Source organism: Electrophorus electricus, chromosome 16 (genome assembly GCF_013358815.1).
Source record: "Electrophorus electricus isolate fEleEle1 chromosome 16, fEleEle1.pri, whole genome shotgun sequence".
Taxonomy (NCBI): domain Eukaryota; kingdom Metazoa; phylum Chordata; class Actinopteri; order Gymnotiformes; family Gymnotidae; genus Electrophorus; species Electrophorus electricus.
Window position 1 is genome coordinate 7123582 of NC_049550.1, and position 23760 is coordinate 7147341.

Below are 23760 nucleotides of genomic sequence, written 5' to 3' on the forward strand. Positions count from 1 at the left end.
ACTGTAACTCTACACCTATAAAGTGTATCGCTAACTTGGGCGTAGTTAATACAGTGGTCCATGAGTGGGTGTGTTTGTAAATCAAATGAGTGGCAAATAAATGTGTTGCCAGCAGTCATTGACGGTTAATAGATTTCTGTGGGTGGGGAGGCAAAGCGTAGGTAATTAGAATCGTCTAAAAACAAGAATATGGCTATTTCATGAGTCGGCTAGTCCGGCTGTATGTGAGCTTTTTTTTAAACCCACGGGGGAAAATTGTGATATGCAGCCCTGTGTGAGCAGACTACCTCCGTTGGAGCTCGGTAGGTGGTGGCACTGCGCCTTCTCATCGGAAAGAAACAAAACGAAGAAGGAGAATTACCCCTAATGCTCGAGGGTTGGCCTGGCCGCCATTGCTTGTGTACGCTGATTGCTTTGAGGACGCGGGATAGTTGCAAGGTGACTGCGCTGTTTGTTCTTCTTTTACAGGGTTCCTCGTACCTGGAAATTGTAGCTAGACATCTAACTTTTGTATAAGTTTCCTTTGGAATGCAGGTGGTTGTTTTTGGTGTCGGATTATGGCAGCGCATTTCAGATTTGTTATCTTACGCCATTGAAGTAAAATGAAAGCCTAGCTAGTTAGCCGTCATGTTTTGTTCCTAGAGATTGCTAAATTCATTTCATATAACCTGTTAAAATAAGTCCTTGACAGGTCTGAATAAATGTAGGATATGTAAATCATTGCTATGTTAATGGGATGGGACACAGCGGCGGAAAAAAAATGTGTTGGCGGTAGCTTGTTGGTTAGCTAGGTTATCTATCTTGGCAGTAAATTACGGTTAAATTATGCGGTGTGCCCCACCACGATGCTAACGTTAGCTTTATTAGCAGTTGATATTGTTATCAGGGGGAGCTTAAAAATTAACAGTCTATCCAATTTGCTACTTTTTACGGTAAATAATGCGTTTGACTTTATTTCATGTCAGAATGGCGCTCCGTCGGCTCTTCCAGCTGTCTTCACTGTTCCGCTCAGCAGTGACGGTGACACTGCGCAGGAATATCGGCATCTCAGCTGTGCTGTTTAACCGAGCAAAAGAATTGGACCCTGTACAGAAACTGTTTCTGGACAAGATCCGCGAATACAACACCAAGAGCAAGTTAGTAAAAACAACCGAGGCACACGAATATTGGTGCAAAGCAATTCACTTATGATTACTGTTTCAGGCACTTTTTGCCTCAGTGGAACAGTAGTTTATGCTCCATGTTTATGGAAAAATGATGTTTCTTAATTTTTTAAAGTAGATTCCTCAGTGCATTTTCTTTTATCCTATATTAAGGAGCACAGGTGGAGTTGTTGATGCTGGCCCCAATTACCAGAAGAACCTGACAGAAGAGGTTGCAAAACTACAAAGGTTATACGGAGATGGAGACCTTACAAAGTTCCCTGACTTCAAATTCCCAGGTCAGTAATCAATTTTCAGTTTGACAGTACAGTAGTATTACAGTCTAAAGGAATAGGTTAGACTGTGTCAATAAATAGGCTTGTGTCCATTATCTTATGAGAGGGCTCTGGTTTTTTGCCCAATAAAAACAACATTTATATTAAGCGCAAGCACAAACACTAACTCTGTTCTCAAAGGCTGTTTCACCTTATTGACATATAAAATGAACACAATCCAGTTCATGGTCCAAAGTGGGGCCAGGTAAGCAGTGAACAAGAATTTAAGATCATGTGTTGAACACAGTGCTACATAACCGGTGTATTTCATAATGAACATTATTTACTCTCATTATTTGCAATAACTTGATGATGGTACAAAGGCCAACACTTTAATCTTGCTTTGATAAGCAAAAGAGCCAAATTTATGCCCAGTTATCCTAAAAGAAATGGGTTGATCTCTGTAAACCTGGAGAGACATTTGACATACAAAAGAATTTGAAAATATGTGGGAAGAAAGTTAACTTCTTATTTCCTGATCAGAATGTACATCATAATAATGTAACTTTAACGCAGTGGTCGCTGTCTTCAGTGGGTTTCACTTTACTTTTAATCTGCTGGGTTTTCTGTGTTACCTCATCCTCTTTTTTTCCCCTCAACAGAACCCAAGCTGGAAGAGGTGGCTAAGTGATAAACCCTCTGCTCCTGTGTTTGTCTCCTAAATGATTGGTGTGAATATTTAATAAATGACCTTGGTTTAGAAATATGCCATTGTGTTCATGATTATGGCTATTTGGGTCTATGGTTGATGGTGTATGTAACCTAGATTTATTTCTCCCTTCAAAGTAAAGCAGTTTTCCAGTCTGTTGCCATCAGAAAAACACAATAATTTGCACTGTAATGTAAAAAAAAAAAAAATCAACTTTAATAGTACAGCAAATCATTCACTGCTTCATATCCCATGCTTCCATTTAGAAGAATAACTGCACAGTTAAAATGAAAAAAAGGCACAGTTCAAACACATTTTCATATAAACATCACCCAATAATAGATCGTTCAACTCTTGAACTAACCAGTCACAATGCAGCACTGACTGGTGAAATGATGAGACTCAACATGGTGAGTTAATTTTTGAAAACAGTTCATTTGCAAAACCAGTGAATGTCTCCCTGCTAAGGCACAAAGAATACAGATATCATGTAAATTGAAGTTTGGGCCCAGTTTCCGAAAAGCATTATAGTATTAAGATGCTCAAACGGCCACCTTAAGATGACCTGTATGCTACCACACTTGGGAAGATCACTAACCCAAAGAGTATTACGTGTTCCACCCGTGATCAGCTTTGTGTGTATTAAAACACCAGCAGAGGGCGCCAGTGGGCAACTGAACTGTGCAGCACAAAAGCAAGCCACTGGCCCCCGCTGGGTAGGGTGGAGTGGGGTGGTGGTAAAACAGTAGTAAAATACAGTTTCAGTGATTGAGTGCCACATGGTACTACCATGCAAATGTTCTCAAAGACTGTCAGAAGAGCCTCACAGCAGCAGCAGAGGAGAAGGGAACATGTGCGTTCTGTCCTGGCAAGCTGTCTGTCCATGGTGGCAGCGAGAGCATCAATGAGGCTCAGTCACTCTGGTTCCCATGTTGCCTTTGATGCTGACTGTGTTCAGAGGGAGCATGAAGGCCTCTCAGAGCATAAAGGACTGGGTGTGCTTAAAGTCCTGACTCTGCAAACCAACAGTGTAAGTTTCCAATTTATGGTGCCATCTGTCAGTAATAAGTAGTGTAATAACTAGTATAAATCATGATAAGTGCAGCTGGTGTCATTATGAATAAACATTTGAGTTTTCGGAAACAGCCAGTGACCACACTGGGTAGGAGGTATTACGAGGTATTCAGTAATCTCAAAAGTGTCATGAAGAATCAGCCAAAAAAAATGTCTAGATTTTTTGGTGGTTACTACATTTTGACTGTTGTATTATATCTTGTGTTAAGACCTAATATGGTTAGTTCATTCTTTAGTGCCTATATCGCAATTATGTAATATGATATACTAAAGAATGGGGTCAATACTAAAAATATATCTAAACCTGATTTCTGTAAAAAAAAATTACAATTAAAAAATGAACAGGAATTACTACTACTAATAATACTAATACTAATAGTAATAATAGTTATATAATAGTAATAGTTATAGTCAAGTCAGCTAAATTAGATTTAAATTAGTTAAATCCATTAAAAGACTGGAAATGAAGATCAACTGCTGAATGAATAAAAGTCAAAGAAGCTCATTGTTAAAAATGTCTTGAACAATGAATATCAATTCGTTGTTCATTTGTAGTAAGAAAAGACATGTGCACATCCACTATATATATATATATATATATATAATATATATATATATATATATATATATATATATATATATATATATATATATATATATAAACCTTTGTAGTTTTAATCATTTGGCTTTGTAGCCAAATTAACAAAACAAGACACTTTACAGTTAATACTCACGTCTTGAGAAGGTGGGCCATAGCCAGCATGGGGGCTGTGAAATAACAAAAAGATATCTTTTTATCATAAATGAAAGTTTAAAATAAATCTGTGAACATTGTTATTATTTTACAGGAAGTAGAAATAAAAGCCAAAGGCACCATCCACACATTAATTTTATAGTTTTCTCTAGAATAAAATATTCCTTTATCTTCCAATTAAAACAAATCCTGGTCTGTATATGTTAATTATTTTTGTTGTCACACACACACACACACACACTTTGATCTGTACTATTAGGCCTTAGCTAATGCCATTTGTCTCAGTCACCCAGCTGTCCTTCAGCCTGCCCCACACTCTGTCTTTGATCAGTGTTTATGTAGAACAGTCTAACACATGGCCTGTATTTAGGGTATTATGTGGTTGTTTTTTTGTCTTTTATCAGGTTTATATTGATATGATTAAGATATTGTGGCTTGTGACTATGGTTCTGTCATGACCACTTTCAACCCTTGGTGTAAATCAAGTCTTTACTACTGTTTTAATACTCTGATCCTGTTCTTCAGCTGTAATGATCATCTAGTGTCTTAATTTGTTTAGTAGATCCTTTCTGTCATTCTCTCTAACTCACATGTCCTCAGTTCTGTTGAGGTTCTGGCTGCTGATGTGAGCCACTCCATGACACTGTGGAATCCAGAATGACCTGCAATAAGGTGCCATGGGATTCATAGCTCAGAGTTAACAGCTGGAGGCCACGGCACACACTGTGCGTCATGCTGGAGGTTACGGAGGTTAGAGCCAGTGAGTGACTTTCATGACAAGATAACAGCACTTGCAAGGAATGGAGGGATTAGCTAGTTGCATGCAAATGTAGAATTATATTCACCAGTCACAAGACAAGTTCAAGGCAGAGTCAGCCAATCACACTACAAAGTCATGCTAAAGTTATCCAATCACGTCAAAGGCTTAGAGCTGTTAGCCAACAAGTTTATCCAGTCTCACTGGTCAATCTCAGTCATTTCTGCAATATGTCCCGGTTCAAAAGTAGTGTACTGAGAATAGGAATTCTTTAGGCCTTAGGCCAGGTATCTATATGTCTAAACTTCTGAATAAACTAATTTTAGTGGTTATGTAAAGTCTAAAATCTCTATCTTGACAGCTGAGCCCCATTAACCAACAAACACATATATACAACCACACACAATCTTCAATGTTTTTGAATGAATTAATATTCTTACCGCCCTCTGTGCCCTACCACGGCGTTATAGTAAGATTAAGACATGGAAATAAAAAGAAAAGACAATTGGTCAATACATTTTCATCTTGTACTGATAAGCACGTCATGACCTACATACACAGGCAGTGGAAACCGTGCTAGCGAACTTACGGCTGAAGTAGCCTTGCCGGTGGGCATAACATGCTCCAAGAGTGCATACTGATATGACCAGACACACTAATACTATCCCAGTTATTACAGCCGGAATGTTTAGGTCATCTGGGAAAAAGAAAGGTCAGGTTGAGGGAAAAGAGAAAGAACATTAGTCCAACACATGGAAAAATAAGATGGAAATGAGCAGAGGTACCAGAATATCTATCATACCCAGTTGGCAAGGATACAGACACCTTGATATAGACTAGTTAACTCTAATGTGTCTCAATGAACCGTTTCTGAAAACCTTCCACTACAGGACTTATATGAATACATATATGCATAAACATACACTCACCGATATTCATATGCTTTCCTACACAGCTTTTTGGCTGTCCAACCCCGTTTCTGGCCTCACAGTGGTACTGTCCTGTGTCAGCTCTGGTAACTGTTAGAAAAGTCTGTTCCAAACAGAGGAACAGGTACAGCATACTGAATTTCTCCAATCTATTTGTCCAATGTGTTGAGAAAGAAATTTTTGACATCCATGGCAAAGGTTGTTAGTGTGTGTGTGTGTGTGCATGTGTGGTGGTGTGTGTGGGGGGGGTGTACACATTCTTACGTGTTTTTGTTTTTTTTTTAAATGTCAGTGTCAGGTCAATATGACAGTATTTATTATTTATTGGGATTATTTCTGCCTGTCAATATTAATCCATCATTATGGCTCTCCAAGTCTGAGTAGGATTTGTTTTGCAACACATATTTAACCAAGGAACTAATTCTTATTAAACACCCATGGTTTGATGGTTCAGTTGTTCATTTAAACATATGCAGCACGCAAACATACATGCCACGATGTAATCAAATATTACAAATCCTTCAGTCTCACCAGAACACCAGTGCGCTGGTTGACAGTGTAACTGGCATTGGCTTGGCGTGGGGGTACCAGTGGCTTCCTGTCCTTGTACCAGAAGTATTCAGCAGGCGGGATGCTGATCTGGTCACTGCAGCGGAGCTCCACCCGTGATGCTGTTAGTGCTGAGCTGGGGATGTCACAGGTTGGGGTGTGTGGTGGGACTGTAGTCAGAGAAACAGAGACGGACTGATGAGAATACAACCAACCACGGAATGGCAATGCGATGTGATGACTATTAACTGGTGTCAGTTGGCTTTCTGAAGAGCAAACTGTTGAGCAAGAATTGGGAGTAGGAGAAGAGAACGGTTCCCTACCCAACACCTTGAGCGTGACGTTGGTCTCGCCCAGCATGACTGAGTCGAGGTGGGCGCTGACTTCACAGCGGTACTGTCCTGCATCCTTCAGTGTCACCTTGCGCAGTGTTACCGTAGCCCCTTCAATCTTGGCACGTGCCTTAAATGGTCCTGTGAAGACAGAAGCCTGTGAATGGATAATTAAGTAAAATAGGAGGATTATGGGGATATATCAGTCCACTCTCAAGTAGCATTCCAAAGCTGAGAGTCCTCCATGGGTGTTGGCCCCATTAGTGGAATTCTGCCAGTTTTGGTGGATTTATCCTTTATTGTAACTGGAGCATGAACAGTAGTTAGTGTCATATTTAGAAGTGGGTCATAAATAATACTCACCTCTGAAATTGCCATTAAAGTAAACAAAGGACACTTCCTTATCTTTCTTCTTCCACTCGATGCGAGGATTTTGATCTTTTTCCGTCTTAAACTCACACGAGAGCACAGCATCTGGACCGAGAAATAAGGGAACTCAAAAGTTAGCCAATCATCCACCCCTGTTGGTGGTAACTGAATAGATAGACGTGGTAGATATCATATGGTACCTTGTTTGCCCCTCAAATTTCACTTACCTGAATTCTCCTGCACTTCTACTCTGGGTCTGGAGGTGGTGACGGTGACTGCCACAATGGGGAAACCTGATGGTAAGGTGATCAGAGGGAGGTTTGGTCACATGGCGACACCAGGTTTGCCTTTACAACTTTTTGGGTTCTTTTGGCACAAAGGCTGATGATTTGACAAATTGACCACTTGCTAAGTTTTAACTATTCCTTCCTAACTTCCTAACTTGATATAAAACTGCTGTGGACTAAAGTGCAGGAATGTGCTACCCTTTTGATAATGACGTACTTGTGTGAAAATATAACCTGTTGGTGTGTACCCAATTCATAGCCAAACATCCTGATTCCCAGTTCTAATTAACTCAAAAATAATGTTAGGTTTGGAAACTTCCTCTGCTTCCCTAAAAGGAAGGGCCAGTCCTATTACAAAGCCATAACAGGCAAGGTTTTCTAAAAAGTCAGTCTACCAAAAATATATATAAATCAGATGTAAATATATCACCTATGACCTCTATACTGAGAAAACAGTGGCATGATTAACTTTCATTACACAGAATTCTAACTTCCTGTCAGGAACAGGAAACAGGTGCAGCCCTTCCTCTTCATGATTGTGTCCGTGCATGACAACTATTGTTTGTCATCCTGTTTCTCTCCCAAGGCCAGTGATTACATCAAGCCACATCATCACATCATTAATTATTTATTTGCTTCAAAATTATATTATGTAAATATTCTAAATGCAACTATAAATAATACATAAACTGCATGCAAACCATTGTAGCTCTGTTGAATTCTATTTATCTGTATTTATTTATTTAACTGTAGAAATAAATTGCTATCTCCTTCTTTAGAGATACGGAAGCACATGAGTGTTTCGGAGAATATAGAGAAAGAAAAAATTATTTCAGAAACTACAAGAAGCACTGTCATGGACAACATAATATATGGGAACACTGTGAGATTTAATCCTTGTCTGTAGTTGGGCTATTGCTCTTTATTTACAAACACCAGAAATTTAATCAGACTAGAGGAAACAATTCTTTCAATTTTTTGAAAGAAATTTTTTCTGAATGAGTTCAGAGTGCAGCCTATTTCAGGAGTCCAACATCCTTTCAGAAAATGTTTGTAGCCATCACTCCACCAAACCTCCCAGACACACTGTGTAAATCCATGGACAGACAGATCATGTAGTTTCTGGTATTGTTTCCTGCTCCTGACTCCAGTCTCACTTTCAACACCGTTTAAAAACTTGAGCACAGAAAAACAGGCAGATGCATTCACTAAATGATATTTTCCTAGGTGGAGACCAGCAGATGCAATTTCAGTCCAAAAATCTATTCACAACTGCAATTTTCAGCACAACAGAATTGTGGCCATTGTATTTCGTGTTACATTCACATTCAGTTTGGGTACCTCTAATAATAAATCAGATTTTGGATTTGCAGTTAAGGAAGTGATCTACAAGACATAAATGCTACTGTTGTTAGTTCTAGACACTACCCTACTAGTGTGGAGTGGGTCTGCTACTATGACAGCCAGGGTTTTCCTTCCCTTACCCTCGATTGGACATCTGTGCTGAACAGCAAGTGTCAGAGGTCAGAGGTCATGTAAAGGAGCACTTGTTGGATCAGTTGGTACTAGAAATGGATTTCACATCTGAAGATGTTCATAAGCTCAGGTTGATGTGTTCAGTGTCAAGCATGCAGTTTTTCAAAGAATATCCTTCTATAAAATGTGACAGTTAATGAGTAGTTGGGCTCATCATTACTCATGTATCATCTTACATTATATATATATATATATATATATATATATATATATATATATATATATATATATATATATATATATAGTCAGTAAAGAATAATGTAATATAGAGAAGTGTAATCACCACACTCGCTCTATATATCTTATATATCACCATCACGCATTCTATATAGATTATATTTAATTACACAGTTTAAACAAAAAAGGAAAGCATATTTGCAAAAAAAACCCCTTTTTAAAACAAGGTCATTCTTCATTTCAGCAAAAGCAGTAGTTTGAGACCTGCAGGAGAGACTTGGATTCTCACTGCAAGTTGCACGGCACAACTGTAAACTTTTACCAACTGACCTAAATGCACATGTGCCATTGTGGACTGAATGTTTCACCACAGACACCTACATATCAGCTATATTCCATAAGTGTGGCAAAAATAGAAGATACAGAGCAAATGAGAACTGTTCCAAATTTTTCCAGTATCTGTGTTATTACAGTGTAGTGACATTCTCTGAGATATAGAGGCATATGTAGCAGAGCACAGATTTCTCACCTGTTACACACCTCAGGCCTGCCTTTCTCCTAATCCCATCATCACCTGCATTATAGGCAAAGGTTTCCATTTTGAACTGTTCTAGGACCAGCCTATATATAATTTATATATATAATAACATTGACCCTCAAAACTGGTCTCAGAACTGAAGCAAAGTGAATTCCCTCCACGCACTTTATCAGCACAGCTGTGCGACCAGCACGGCCTTGCAGCAAGCATGTTATCACCTCACTTTCCTACTGAGGACCATTGTTACCAACGCTGGCTGGGGCAAAGGTGAGAGGGGAGAGGCAAATGAGACACAAATGAGACACAAGGCCTGGCTGTGTCTACTTTGATGGAAGCCATCCAGAGAACTCAGCGCAGTCTGATAAGAAAGCAGTGAGAACAAGTCTGAGGTGCCGTCCACACATCCTCCCAATGTTACCGTTTAAACTGTGACAGCCCTCCACGCATACACACCCGCACGTGTGTCCACACACACACACACACACACACACACCCACACACTCCTGTCACACCAAAGGCACTGAAAGAACTAAGTCAGCATAGAAACATGCTGGGAGCAAAGTAATAGTTTGCACATTGCTTGCAGTGATGGATAAGGTCACAGAGTTAAAGCTCTGGAAACATTCTTCCATGTACATGACTGGCTCCATGAAAACAAGCAACCTATGAAAATCCTAAAGGATATTTAATATATCCTGCACAATGCATTGGACAGTTCTTAACCCGATTTTAGAAGTTTCAGCAATCTCCTTAGATGTTTTCTCTGTTTTATGCATGCCAATAATTTAACCCTTCTGAAACAGATTAACATCTTTTCCATGACCACAGGATGTGTCTTTCGACATGGTTGTTTAACAAATGAGAAGCTACTCACTGCATCAGTTAGGGTTAAATAACTTGTTGCCAACTGAAACATAAACACCCATGCAGTAATTATCCAATGGGAGGCTCTTACCTATTTGCTTAGTTAAATCCAGGTGGTGACCTTTTTTTTGGCCAGGCAGTGTATGCAGCTGTCAAAAACTGTGAGGAGCTGAATTATAAGGGTTTTATTAGGTTGTGGTAGCCATTTAATACTGTCTGACAGCAGAGATTAATTTGTCCATTTGTTAATCTGATCTCTATAGACTCTATGCATTCTAAATTGGATTTTGATGTTAGTGGACTTAGACTGTATTCTATACTGCAGTAACATTTATGTCAAATATAGATAACCTTTAATTTTTCAATCAGATGGAAATACTTTGTCATTGAAAATTTAAAATATTCATGTATAAGTCATAAAGCAAGTGGAAGGAAACCTGTTTGAATTCAAGTTGACAAGTGTGGCATTTGTGAGTGGTGTGTGTGTGAAAGAGAGATACAGAGAGAGAGATAGACAGAGTGAGAGAGAGAGAAAGAGAGAGGGGCAGAGAGAGAGATAGACAGAGTGAGAGAGAGAGAAAGAGAGAGATACAGAGAGAGAGATAGACAGAGTGAGAGAGAGAGAAAGAGAGAGGGGCAGAGAGAGAGATAGACAGAGTGAGAGAGAGAGAAAGAGAGAGGGGCAGAGAGTGAGATAGACAGAGTGAGAGAGAGAGAAAGAGAGAGATATAGAGAGAGAGATAGACAGAGTGAGAGAGAGAGAAAGAGAGAGGGGCAGAGAGAGAGATAGACAGAGTGAGAGAGAGAGAAAGAGAGAGATACAGAGAGAGAAAGAGAGAACAAAGCTTCTCTGTGCATGTAATTCTGCACTGCCCAGAGGGAACAGCTGGCTCAGCCGGGTGACTCTGGCACAGAGAGCCCCACCTTCACACACACACTCACTCTCTCACACACACACACACTCACACACACACACACACACACACACACACACACTCACACACACACTCACACACTCACACACACACACACACACACACACACACACGCACTCACACACTCACACACACACACACTCACACTCACACACACACACTCACACACGCACACACACACACACACACTCACACACACACACACTCACACACACTCACACACACACTCACACACACACACACTCACACACGCACACACTCACACACGCGCACACACACACACACTCACACACACACACTCACACACACTCACACACACACTCACACACACACACACTCACACACACACACACACACTCACACACACACACACACACACTCACACACACACACACTCACACACACTCACACACACACACACTCACACACACACACTCACACACACACACACACACAAACCAAACAATTCAACAGTAAACCACTTTATCTCTATCACACTTGTAATAATCAGAGCATAAAAACTGAACACTGAGTTTCAAACACATCACACCGTCCTAAACAATAAAAATGAAAGGGCTCATATAAAGATCACAACCCAGATGTAGAGACCCCACAAACAAAGCATAATCAGCCAAGCACTGCCAGAACTACCATAACAAAAGGCATTACCAGTTTCTTAAGCTTTAGAACCATTATAAGACAGCACCAAAAAAAAAAAAAACGTCATCGCCTGATATTGCATTGTGATTAGAATGCACACCACAAGAATAACAAACAACAATAAATAAATAAAAATTAAAAACTGACTGATAAGGTCAGCTTTGATCGCAATCAATCACGTACTGACAGCATCACAGACAGCCATCAACTAAGACCACTGTTATAAAGCGTTCTTTTTTTTTTCGTAGATAAACTCGACTGCTCTTTTCCTTTTGCCAAAATTGATTCGCGGTCCTGTGATAACGGGAATGGAAGTTGTCAGCATGTCAGGTAAATGTAATTTTTTGAGGTCGTGTGTGTGAGACCGCAATACACCCGTTTTCCTTTATCTGTGCTGTCCTTCGCGCCCCAAATCGTTTTTACCCACATGAAAAACTTGAGATAATCTATACCCTTTATCAAAAATGCGTGCGATGGCAGCAATATTATGTAGTATAATTTTCTTTATACGATTGTTCCAGATTACTGCATTCTAAACATGTACTTACAAATGGAAACGGCGCGAGAACAATCAAACTTTTCTGTACTGTGTTTAGGATTTTAGATGATGTCTCCTGAATAACTGCTACTAGAATACCTGCTCTGCTTTTCCCTAAACACCGTCCCAAAACACACACACACACACACACACACACACACACACACACACACACAAGTAGCCTAATCCCATTCCCAAATTAGACAATAAACCCGAAGAAGATAAAAATGGGGCAAAGTACTCACTTTGCATCAACAGCGGTAAAACCACGAGAAGAAAAAGAAGCATTTTGACCTAATTTAATTGCAGATTCGCAATTAGCCTGTTAACCCTTGAAGCACAACAGGACAATGAAAGTCCGGCCCAGTCCAAGTAAGAGTTCACAACGATATGTTGATCTCCTAATAGGCGTCTGTGTTTACACCAGGGGCGTCCTTTAATCAGAAGCGCGACTTGCGCTTTCTTGCGTCACGTACGTGCGCATTCTTGCGTCTCACCCTGAGTGCTGCGCTTCGCGTTTTCTTTGGCATAATGGTTCTAGCATGGCTGAAACGCGTAATTTATCTTCAATGGTGCCCCGTTGGTTTTACCTGTCCTCTCTGGTGTAATAGGCAAGCTGCGAAAGAGCGAAAGGCAAAAAGGGAATTTCCAAGAGCGCTCCGCACTGTCCTCGAAGCGCACGACAATACGTTTCTACTGTTATTATCGATTGAAAGTACAAACACAATCGTGAAAGTACAAGACAAATGTATATGATTTTAAATAATAATAATAAATGTTATAACGATACTACTACTACTACTACTACTACTACAATAATAACCAATAATAATAATAATAATAATAATAATAATAATACGCGTTTGCGGCTCACAGAGTCAAAGAAAGCGAAGGATGTGCATAAACCTATAAAATTAACAATACGAATACATTGGAATGCAACTAAATTGATCAAGCAAAATAGGACCCCCCGAATAGTTTTGTTCCCCCCCCCCCCCCCGTGTCAAGATCCTATGAAAAGGTCTTTCAATGCTAATTCATTTTTTCTTTTCATACTTCGAAAGGATTAGAGCCTGCTTTTGTGAAATACCAAAATTATCCGCTTATTTGCTATCATATTCATGTGACGCCACAGTCATGTTGCTGAAATGTTGAGATTTTTGAAGGCACAGAGGTGAACTAAAGTTCGCTTTGTCACGTTCTAAAGCAGATTATTCCTTCGAAACTACTTACGAAACCCGAACGACGCCCATCTGTTAAAACTACATGCAGCATCTTTTGACTTTATGTTAATGTGTAGGCTAATTACATAATACAAATGTAATCGAAACCAGACCATATCAAACAATAACGGACAGAACAATACAAACTAATAAATCGTGTAAAATCGCTTTTATAGTAAACTATGCTGCAGGTGAGTGCTCGAAGTCGGTAAATGTCGGTGAGTTATGATAAATTAGCGCAAGAAAGCGCGTATTGCTCACATCACTCTTGGTGCACAACCGAAACTGGTAACGATGGATGTCATAACACTGTGATCGTGTTTGGCGCTCTTATGCACAGAGGGTGGTACTGGTGGTATATGCGGGCACGGTCAAAAACATCTCTGCTGGCCCGATAACAAGCAAAAGCAACCCATTTGTCTCGAGGAGGGAATGGCCGGATCTTTTTACGCGCCCGCGGCTGTTGGGGTAACGCGAGGGGTAAAGTTTGAGCGGAGAGAACAGCTGTGCTATAGATCCATACAGCGCAAGCATGCAGCACATTAAACTGCCTAGAGTAAAATCGACTCTCTTCACGCAGAAGCGCGTTATAATAAACTAAACGAAACTAAACTAAATTATGACAGCCCGGGTATTTTATGACAAAGCAGAAGACGCCGTTGGTCCGAACGTAAAATGCAGCTACAAAAGGTTTTAGATGTGTGATGGATTAATATAATTATGGAATGGCAACTTGTCATCTGGCGTGGTATTTAAATCCTTGGGCAGTGCTCCTTGCACCTGTCCTGAAATGACAGACATGGCAGTTGCTGTGACCATGACAGTCACACAACACAGCCTTTGTCTCTGCCCAGCCAAAGTGCTGACCACTTACTTACACTCTTGCTTTCTCACATACCTCCAGCTGACATGGCTGGACATGCAATACACCAACACACCCTACTGATGCTCTTCTCTAATCACACACATATGACCCCCCCCCCCCCCCCATGGGTTTCATGTTACATGATCTCATGTGCTGATGTTATCAACAAATTAGTTATGGAAGACGTTTGGTTGAACTTGGTTGTCAAAACACAACCAATCAAAACTTTCATATTTTCCCCACTGCACAGTAGACATGTACTTCAAATCAGCGCACTAAAACCAACATTTACAGCTTGGCATGCGCTTTATTGAACAATATGATACAAAGTTATTTGCACTAGGATTGATGATTGCAAGTCACTAAGAAGAAGGGGGAATGGCTTCTGGAGTTTGCGGTGTGGTCACAGGTTCACTGTCTGCAGATGAGGGCATTTCCACCTGCAAAACAGAAGCAGCCAATAGGACAGCACGAAGCGGTCTTAAGAGTGGAACAGGTTGCTGATGGGTTACAGGTCCACGTATTTACCCAGTGTGACGTCTTACCAGTTTCTCAGCTCTTTGCCTCAGCCTTCTCCACACTGTATGATGAGCCTTTAGAAAATGGAAGAAAAGAAATACAGGTTAACGAGACCCATCTTCATGGGTAATTAGATACCTGCCTGTATTGCTAAATATTTTGGGACAGTGGAGTCAACATTGTAATTTATGCAATTCTGAATCAGTATAAACAAGAAAACAAATGAGATGAATAGCAAGGGACATTTTGTAATAAAAGCACCTGTGTAGGCCATTCACACTACAGTAACAAGAATTATGAAACCTTTTTCAGTAGTATAAAAGTTTAAAAGTAGTGAAAAAGCTGGCATTTTTTTCAGTATATAACAGAAAAGACAAAACTTTACTCTGAGAAAACACAAACTTTACTTCCTCCGAACCTTTTTTTTTAGCAATTATGAATCTGACAGGATGACTTGGGAACATTTCTCATTCCACTTTTATTCAATCTGCATATGCTCCCATCAGGCCTAATTCTACATCATTCCTTAGCACATGGACACAGATACACAATTCTGGTCCATGTTTGGAGCTCACTTTTATTCAATCTGTATATGCTCCCATCAGGCCTAATTCTACATCATCCCTTAGCACATGGACACAGATACACAATTCTGGTCCAATAGACAATCCTGGTCTACATACTGCATGAAACAGAATTCCTTCAATGAAAATAAGACAAAACAGAGGTTATGACATCTGGAATTAGAGAGGACTGTCAAAATTAGTGCACATCTAGAATCCAAGGATCTAAAAATTAAAGACCTAGTCAGAAATCACAGAGTTCTAACACACTCAAATCTCACCTTCATTATCAAACACTGACCAAAAATGCCTTCACCACAGCCTTCAACTATCTTAAAAACATCATTAGAATCAAAGGCTTAAATGTTCCAACAAGACCTCATGCATGTCTTCATGTCTAGCTGGGTTGACTACTTTAACCCCATCTAAACTGGAGTTCACAAACAAACATTCAAGAGCTACAGCAGATCCAAAATGCTGAAATCCAGAATACACTTCTGTAGTACACTACCAGTAAGCTTAAAGAGTGTAAGTCTAGTAGGTCTCTTAGATTCATTGATATGGGTGAGCTAATGAAGCTCAGAATTCCAACTAAACATGCTGAAGTAGCATTTAGATTTAACTCCATGCACAACTGGAACCAACTTTCAGAACTTAGATGTGCCCCAATTTCAATGTTTAAATCCAGGTTAGAAACCTTTGTTTTCCTGTGCCTATAATTGATCTTGCACACTTTATTTCTGCCTCAGTCTAAGTATTACACTTTTAACTTTTATAAGTCTTTTATTCCATTTTATTTCCATCTTTTTAATTAATTTCATTATTCAAATTTTATATATATATATATATATATATATATATATATATATATATATATATATATATATATATATATATATATCTCTCTCTCTATATACCTTGAATTGCCTCATGTATAAAATGTGCTACATACATAAGCCTGCCTTTCTTTGCTTAAAGTCCCATTCACTCACTCACATCCACCACCACTGTTTCTCATTACCGTAAGGTTCACAGGCAGTGAGAGTCCTTGAGCCCTGCGCTGTAAGCCCCACTGCCCTTCTCCCACTGCATGGAGTGCTGTTACCTCATACTGACAGCACAGACCTGTTCTGGCCACCAGGGGGCCACCAGACAGCATCACATGCTGCCCACACCTGGAAGACAGCAGGACATCATATCAGAGATAGATGATTTGTTTGGCTCGGATATGAGCGCTCAGAAAATTAGTGATGTACATGAGGATATGTTGGAGCATTTATGAATATGGGTACATTTGGAGACACATGTATGGTACACTCTGTGTGTGTGTGTGTGTGTGTCTGTGTCTGTGCACTGACCTGTATAGGGACACTACGCCATTAGGACTATGAGCAGCGATTTCCTCCACTTCTTCTTGTTTACATCTGAATGGTGATACAATATTTACACTTATATGGCATGTGGTAAAGTAGCTTTACATAGGAGGAAGCTTTTCTTTTCAATTAAACACGGTCACGAAATTATCTTTGCATATCTGCAATCTCTGTGTTGCATGGATTATTATTATCATCATCATCATCAAGTTGCATTTATATAGCGCCTTTCTCAAACTCAAGATAGCATTACAAATATCACAAATATTTTTTTACTAGCTAAAATGTGAAAAATACATAATCAAAAGCAAAAAGGATGAAAATTTAACAGTCTTTACTCAAGATAGAACAGCCTCAATGAAATCATCTATGAAATATCAAATGGCTATCAACAGTCACTGTTTCAGTAACAGGTCATTTTGTTTCCATAACTGCATAAACTGAGATAATGAAAGAGATATTCTTCTGCAACTCAGAGATGAACATGAGGAATTTTGTGAATTCCATACCTCTGAATCTAACTGGCTAGCACCATACATCAGAAAGTGGCACCAAATGCATAAAACTTTGGTGACAATTTACTTCTCTGGTTAAAAACCTTTGACCTGTACTTAAAGAGCAGTACTCATTTGCAATGGTGCTGTACATCCACGTTATACTGTCCCATTCACTAAATTAAGCCAGCCACCTTAAAGCAAGAAGGATACAGCACCGTGTGTCCTAACTGGCCCCTACTCAGAGTGAAAGTAGTACCTGCTGTGGGAGAAGATCTCCAGAGCTACAGGGGGTGCCACCTCCAGAGGCTCCCAGGGCAAGTCTTTATGAATGAGCTGCTGAGCATCACGGGTTAAGGAGCGCAGGTTCTCCTGGGGGTCAGGCCGTGCCCGTTACAGAAATGCACCAAAACAATTCCCACATGCAGTTGTGAAGAACAGACTGTATTAAGCTGTAGCCATTTCTTGCAGCAATATAATCAATAGCACATATCAAAAATGTAAATGAGATGCAAATGCCACTTTCTTTTTAATATCCCTATTAAAACAGGACTCATAAAACATACTCTTGGTTAACCCTTGCATATAAGGGATGAGCAGACTGACCTCTGAGGGGCTCCAGGAATCGAGGCGAGGGTCCAGCACCAGATCACAGCAGAAGGCACCCGCAGAGACTAAAGACAAAGCAAGGCAAAACAGGCATATAAGCTAACATCAGGCTTTGCATGTGGATGCGCAGTAGGAGACATGAAGATGGCAGTCACTCTGTGACTGTGATTCTACACCTGGCACTTCCAGAACATTCAGCAACTCCACGCTGTATTCCTCTTTAAAGGCATCGTCAAGCACCTGGCCCAGCAAGGATGCACAGGAGCGCCAAAATGCCTACCACATACACACACACACACACACACACACACCTCAATTTATCAGGACGGAACAGGAATGGATCCATCATGTACCTTAAAAAAAAAGTGCTGTGTGGATGCATAACTGTTTTCTCTACAATAAGTCTCATCACTGACTATGAGTTTCAGCTTGAATCGAATGGTTCCATGGTCGAGATAGCTCATTCGCAGAGATGTTGCCAACAGACCTGGTTGACGAGTTGAGGGTCGACATCTTTGAATGTGAGGAGGCGGAGGATGCAGGAGCGGGTGAGGGGTCGATGCAAGTGCCACAGCTCACCGTCAACCAGGGCGAGAGCTGCACTGGACACATGCCACTCCGTCAGGTCTGACGGGAAAGAAGGAATGAGAGCGAGAGAGAGAGAGAGAGAGAGAGAGAGAGAGAGAGAGAGAATTAAACTAAACTAATAAAATACCTCAAATTGTGCAACTGTCCAATGTTCTGGTAGAGCAGGTAAAGCAAGGTGCAAGTAATACAAAAGTCATTCCCAAGGAGTGCATACTCTCACCTTGATAAACATGTAAATCACTCTGGACAAGAGCATTTGACAAATACCGCGAATGTAAAAACACCCAAGTTTTGAGAATACTACTGTTAAATAAACACAATTCTAATCCCCTCCCAGCAGTTACCACTAAGAATGGCCAAATCAAAGCACCTGTGTTTTATTTGTATCTTACTGCATAGAAGACGCTGGTGATGGTTATTCAAATCAAATATGACAAATCCATGTTCTCTCATGCTGCATACAACATTACTGATTTTACTTACAAATGTAAATGTTAAAAAATTCCACACAACAAACATAAGGATGCACTTTGACGTGGGGCAAACCGCAAAAAAAGCTAATGTAAACGTTTACTCACGCTTTGCACAGCTGTGCGGGGTAGACACCCCCTTGTTCATAACCAGACGCGTCCCCTGGAGTCCAGGCCCCTGCATGGCCACCTCTATCTTCTCTATGCGTGGGTAGAGGGACCGCTGACGATTCTGCTCTTTGGAAAACAGAGCGCTCCGCCAGCTGCGTAGCTCTGCCGCTGACAGACGCTCAGCTGCTGCGCTAGATGCCAGACCTGCGAGAAAGCACCATATGAAATTATGCTACTGAAAATACATGAATATGCTTAACCTTTTGCTTAACCTAGACAGCAATATCTAGCTATGTTGGTAGTCAACTGTCGGTACTGAAGCACAAGTGACAACAAGGTACCTAGCCAGCTAACTAGACAACTTCAATAACAGGGGCACCTCGTAATTCAAACCAAATATCAAAAGTGAATGTTACGTAACATTTCACATAACACATAAATATGAATATGTCAGTGCAAATTCAAATGTGAAAGAGATACTGTCTACGCTTACTAGAAATGCATTAACTAAGCCAAGGTCAGCAGCCTGGGCAATCACATTTGCGCGCGACTGAAATTAGGAGAGACTTACGGCGCTGGACCATTTGGCAAACTTTACGACATGCCATAGCTCTTAAAGCTGCTCGAGCTCACTGGTGTTTGGAACAGTTGGGTATAATAAAAAAAAATATTAATTTTACAAAAGAAACTAATACAGCTGAGTATCCAGCCAGCTAGTTAGCAACGCACAGCAAGGTCCATGCTTCGACTTCCGCTGAAGGTCCACCGTTATAATAACTCCGTGTCCACACAGTCTTTATGTTCCGAATTAGTACCGGCACTCCTTTCGTGCAAAAAAGAGTAATAACAGACAAAAGGAACGTGCTTATAGACATTACTTATATTTTAAACTTTCGCATAAGCTTTAGCTGTTCAATTTCGTGTGGACATTTAGTTTAAAGGCGTTTTGGAGGTCAGATTCATGCACAAGGTTTTGCAAGAAATCCTGAAACTTACATTCTTTGTTATAATTAGTTATTAATTGTTATTCATTAATAACCAATAATAACAACTGTTACTAAATACATAGACACGAAGACTAGATCAGGCTACATGGTTACGTTATGCCACGATTCCTGCAGCTTTCTGTCAACCATCTAAAGGATTTTAGAAATATGTATTTCTACTAGGGGTGGGACTTTAACGCGCTAATTTCAATTAATTTATTACAGGGAAAATAACGAATTAAAAAAATTAACGCATTTTAATCACACTTTTGCACCGTGGAACGTTTCTCAGTGCACGAGTTCCAGGCATACAGATTATATTGACGCACAATGTGATGAGCATGATGGAGATGACGGAAGAGGCTACGCTGGTGGATGGGAAATTTAAATACAAGAAACTTCCAGATGGAAGTACAAACAAAAATGTTGTTATTTGCACTTTATGCTGGAAATATCACAGGAGCACTTTCACTCTTCGTTACCACTTCAACGCAAAACATGTTGGGGCTAGCGCACAGGTCAGTAATGTTAACTTAACTGCTAAATGTGATAGTATTCCTAGTACGAGCAAACAGTGTCGCCAGTCAACACTCGACCACATGTCGGGGTTCACATTAAGAAACAAAATGTCAAAGTCCACGTCAGACAAACTGACCAATTCACTGGCGATTGCTGTGGACTGTAGACCGCTCTCTGTGGTCGAAGATAAAGGGTTACAAGAGACGCTGCAAATTGTGTCAGCTGATGCAAGTTACGAACTGCCGTCCAGAAAGACAATGTCGAAAAAAATCCAGCAGCTGTATGATGAGGAAAGGGAAGTAAAACAGGTTATTGTGAAGATTAATTAATTCGATTAATTAATTACAAAGCTTCTAATTAATTAGATAAATTTTTTAATCGAGTCCCACCCCTAATTTCTACCAGTGTCATGACCCAGATTCCGTGTTCTGTGTTTTTCCCTGTTTTGTGTACCTTAGTTCCATTCCGTAGTTTCATTTTCCATACTTGTCCCTCGTTTCTAGGCTTGTTAAGTTCATGTATTTAAATCCTGTCTTGATCCCAGTGTTTTTCTGCTCATTTGAATGTGTTTATGTGGCTGTGCTTGTTTCTTGCCTCAGTTTATGTATATTTGAATCATCGTATTTGTTTATTCTCCTAGCCTTAGCCCCGAGTTTTCCCTAGTCTTTTGTTATAGCCTGATCCCCCTGTTTGCTTTCGTGTACTTTTTTTGTTGTTGTTTTTGTGTGTTTGTTTAGTCATGTATCCCCGTACTCTCCGTGTCGGCTCTATGACCCTGAACCGTTATAACGACTCTGATTTTGGATTTGCCCATAAATCCCGCTCTTCTCCGTACATGCGTCCGCCTTCTTACCGCTCAACGTTACAACAAGTTCTCAAGTCTTTATATTGAGTTACTTTTGCTAGGATACAATAAATGTAGTTGTTTTTTTTTTTTAATTATGGAATTAAGAAACAAAAGTAAATGGCACTTTCTGCTTCTCTTTGACTCTATCCATCCATTTTATTGATGCGCAATTTTTAAAGATATGTCATTATGGGACAATATACAGTTAAATCGAAAAATTAAAAATAAAATGCACATTTCTTACTCATTTAAATGGTAGTGTCATTTTGAGGCCTCTTTTTAAATTATTAAAAGTGTGGATACTTCGCTGCACACTGCAGGTCTGACAAGCCAGACCTTTTATAATGCGTCCAAAGATATGTGCTTAAATATTATTTTAATATAGTTTTAAAAAGGTAAATATAGGTCAGTGACGAGCTACAGACAAGGTCCATCAACTGTTAACTTGTTAATCTGACAGTGGACCTATTTGTTCTTAAAGAAGGGTCATGCGTGCCAGTTCCTCTTTCATGAGAAACACCTGTTGATTGGTCAAAATACATAAGCCAGTCCACTTCATTTCTGATGTTTCCCTTTTTTTTTTTTTTATCCACAAACAGAATGCTACCAGAAACTCTTTACAATTATTACTACTGAACTATTCTAACACTATTGAGACATCTAACAAAAAATGGAAGTAAGTTACTTTTTGCTCCTTGACTGCTTCTGCTACTTTTTTGTATCCTTCAGCTTGGTACCAAGTACAAATTTTAATACAAGTTCTTCCAGTTTAAAACCCATTCTTCCCGTTCATTTTTCTAATAAAGTAGTATTAACTGAAGCCGAAATGAAACTGAAAGCAAAGTTATTTTGTACTGTTTAATTCCCACAAAAATCATTAAAACAATGAAAGAATGAAGACGAGGTTTTACTGTTTTGCCATTAGAAAAATCACATGATTCATTTTATTTATTTAAAGATCATGCATGCTTTTTATGCTCATAAGATCCCATATGTTTTAAACAGACAATTCACACAATTGTCGTAACTGTCCATGTCGCACCATATTACATAAATATTAACAACTAACTAACGGAAAATATTGTGCAGTCTGTGTTTAATGAATCTGGCTGGCTTCTGAATGTGTGAATGCTACCAAGCTGGAGTGAGTGCTGTTCTCACAACTCCAGTCATGAACAGCATTAACACAACATCTATGTATGTATGTAGACAGACAGACAGCTCGGCAGAGGCAGAACAACAGACAAACAGAGAGAGAGAAAAAAAACGAGAGATGGAAGAGAGAAAAAGAATGGTTTGTGTTTGCATCCAAATCAGAGTGCTCTTTCAAAATAAACCAGAAAAACACTCAAAATACCGAATTCCTATGTTTCTGAAAAAGAGTCTTTTTCACACGTGTTCTCCATGATGTGACGCAAACTCACCAGCGCAGGGATAATGCTAACAGCATAGGTGTTCACGTAAACACAACCCCTATCACGATTAGCATTAAACCTGAACTGAACAGGTCGGCAGCGGCATCGAAAGTCTGTCAACAGTGCCACCTACGGGTAAAGAAAAAGCAGTACATGTTATGGTAACTTATAGAGAACTTATTTGTATTCTGCCTACAAATATAGGACGCCTGGTACATCAGAGAAGAACAGGGTATTTGCCAGCAACCATTTCTTTCTATACTATTCCCACAAAACAAAGGAAGATGCCATGTATTAAATCATAAACTGATAAACAAGAACTGTGTGGTTACATATCAAAGACACAGGTACTAAACTATTTTCTGTGAAAGAACGCTTGAACTGAATGCAGATCAGGACTCTGGGTATGAAACATAAAGCGTTGTGGAAAGTGACGTCTGTTCGTTACATGCATAAGTGCAGTTTCGGTTTGCCCCCACCTTCACATTCTTCCTGTAAAGAGGAGTAACAATCCATATGTAAAGTGACCTTTAAATGTTGGTAACACTGAGTCATCTCCCAGTTGACGTAAGGCTTTCTTCAATGCTCACCAGCTAATCAGCAAGGTGATGTTATGTTTTTAGCATTTTTTTTTTAACATCGGGTTCTTCTTCAACTGAGGATGTTCTATTGTAAACAGGTCTGAATGGTGCTGGTTTCTTGCTTTAACTAGCTGTCCGGAAAAGCCAAATGCTAACAACTGCTTTATATTTT

General features: G+C 39.8%; 3 protein-coding genes across 4 annotated transcripts; 1 reads left to right on the forward strand and 2 right to left on the reverse strand.

Annotated features, from left to right (window-relative positions):
• Positions 1-331: 331 nt before the first annotated feature.
• Positions 332-2183, forward strand: atp5pf (ATP synthase peripheral stalk subunit F6). Its single transcript, XM_027005628.2, has 4 exons — positions 332-438; positions 966-1136; positions 1317-1441; positions 2080-2183. Exons 2-4 carry the CDS (start codon positions 967-969, stop codon positions 2106-2108), a joined length of 324 nt encoding a protein of 107 aa, XP_026861429.1. The 5' UTR covers positions 332-438; position 966; the 3' UTR covers positions 2109-2183.
• Positions 2184-2320: 137 nt separating this feature from the next.
• Positions 2321-13009, reverse strand: jam2a (junctional adhesion molecule 2a). 2 transcript variants are annotated; one of them, XM_035535061.1, is made up of 11 exons: positions 12671-13008; positions 7118-7183; positions 6885-6995; positions 6513-6662; positions 6172-6359; positions 5641-5743; positions 5301-5408; positions 5152-5164; positions 4545-4616; positions 3935-3968; positions 2321-3141 (listed from the first exon to the last, which is right to left on the reverse strand). In XM_035535061.1, exons 1-11 carry the CDS (start codon positions 12711-12713, stop codon positions 3103-3105), a joined length of 927 nt encoding a protein of 308 aa, XP_035390954.1. In that variant the 5' UTR covers positions 12714-13008; the 3' UTR covers positions 2321-3102. The 2 variants fall into 2 exon arrangements, with proteins under 2 accessions (XP_035390954.1, XP_035390955.1); XM_035535062.1 differs by lacking the exon at positions 4545-4616 and having other exon boundaries at positions 12671-13009.
• A 1791-nt stretch (positions 13010-14800) lies between these two features.
• mrpl39 (mitochondrial ribosomal protein L39) lies at positions 14801-19994 on the reverse strand. Its single transcript, XM_027005607.2, has 10 exons — positions 19812-19994; positions 19238-19444; positions 18559-18698; positions 18248-18347; positions 18069-18136; positions 17722-17834; positions 16954-17019; positions 16617-16770; positions 15059-15106; positions 14801-14953 (listed from the first exon to the last, which is right to left on the reverse strand). The coding sequence occupies exons 1-10, from the start codon at positions 19846-19848 to the stop codon at positions 14876-14878; spliced, it is 1011 nt and encodes a 336-aa protein (XP_026861408.2). The 5' UTR covers positions 19849-19994; the 3' UTR covers positions 14801-14875.
• Positions 19995-23760: the final 3766 nt, after the last annotated feature.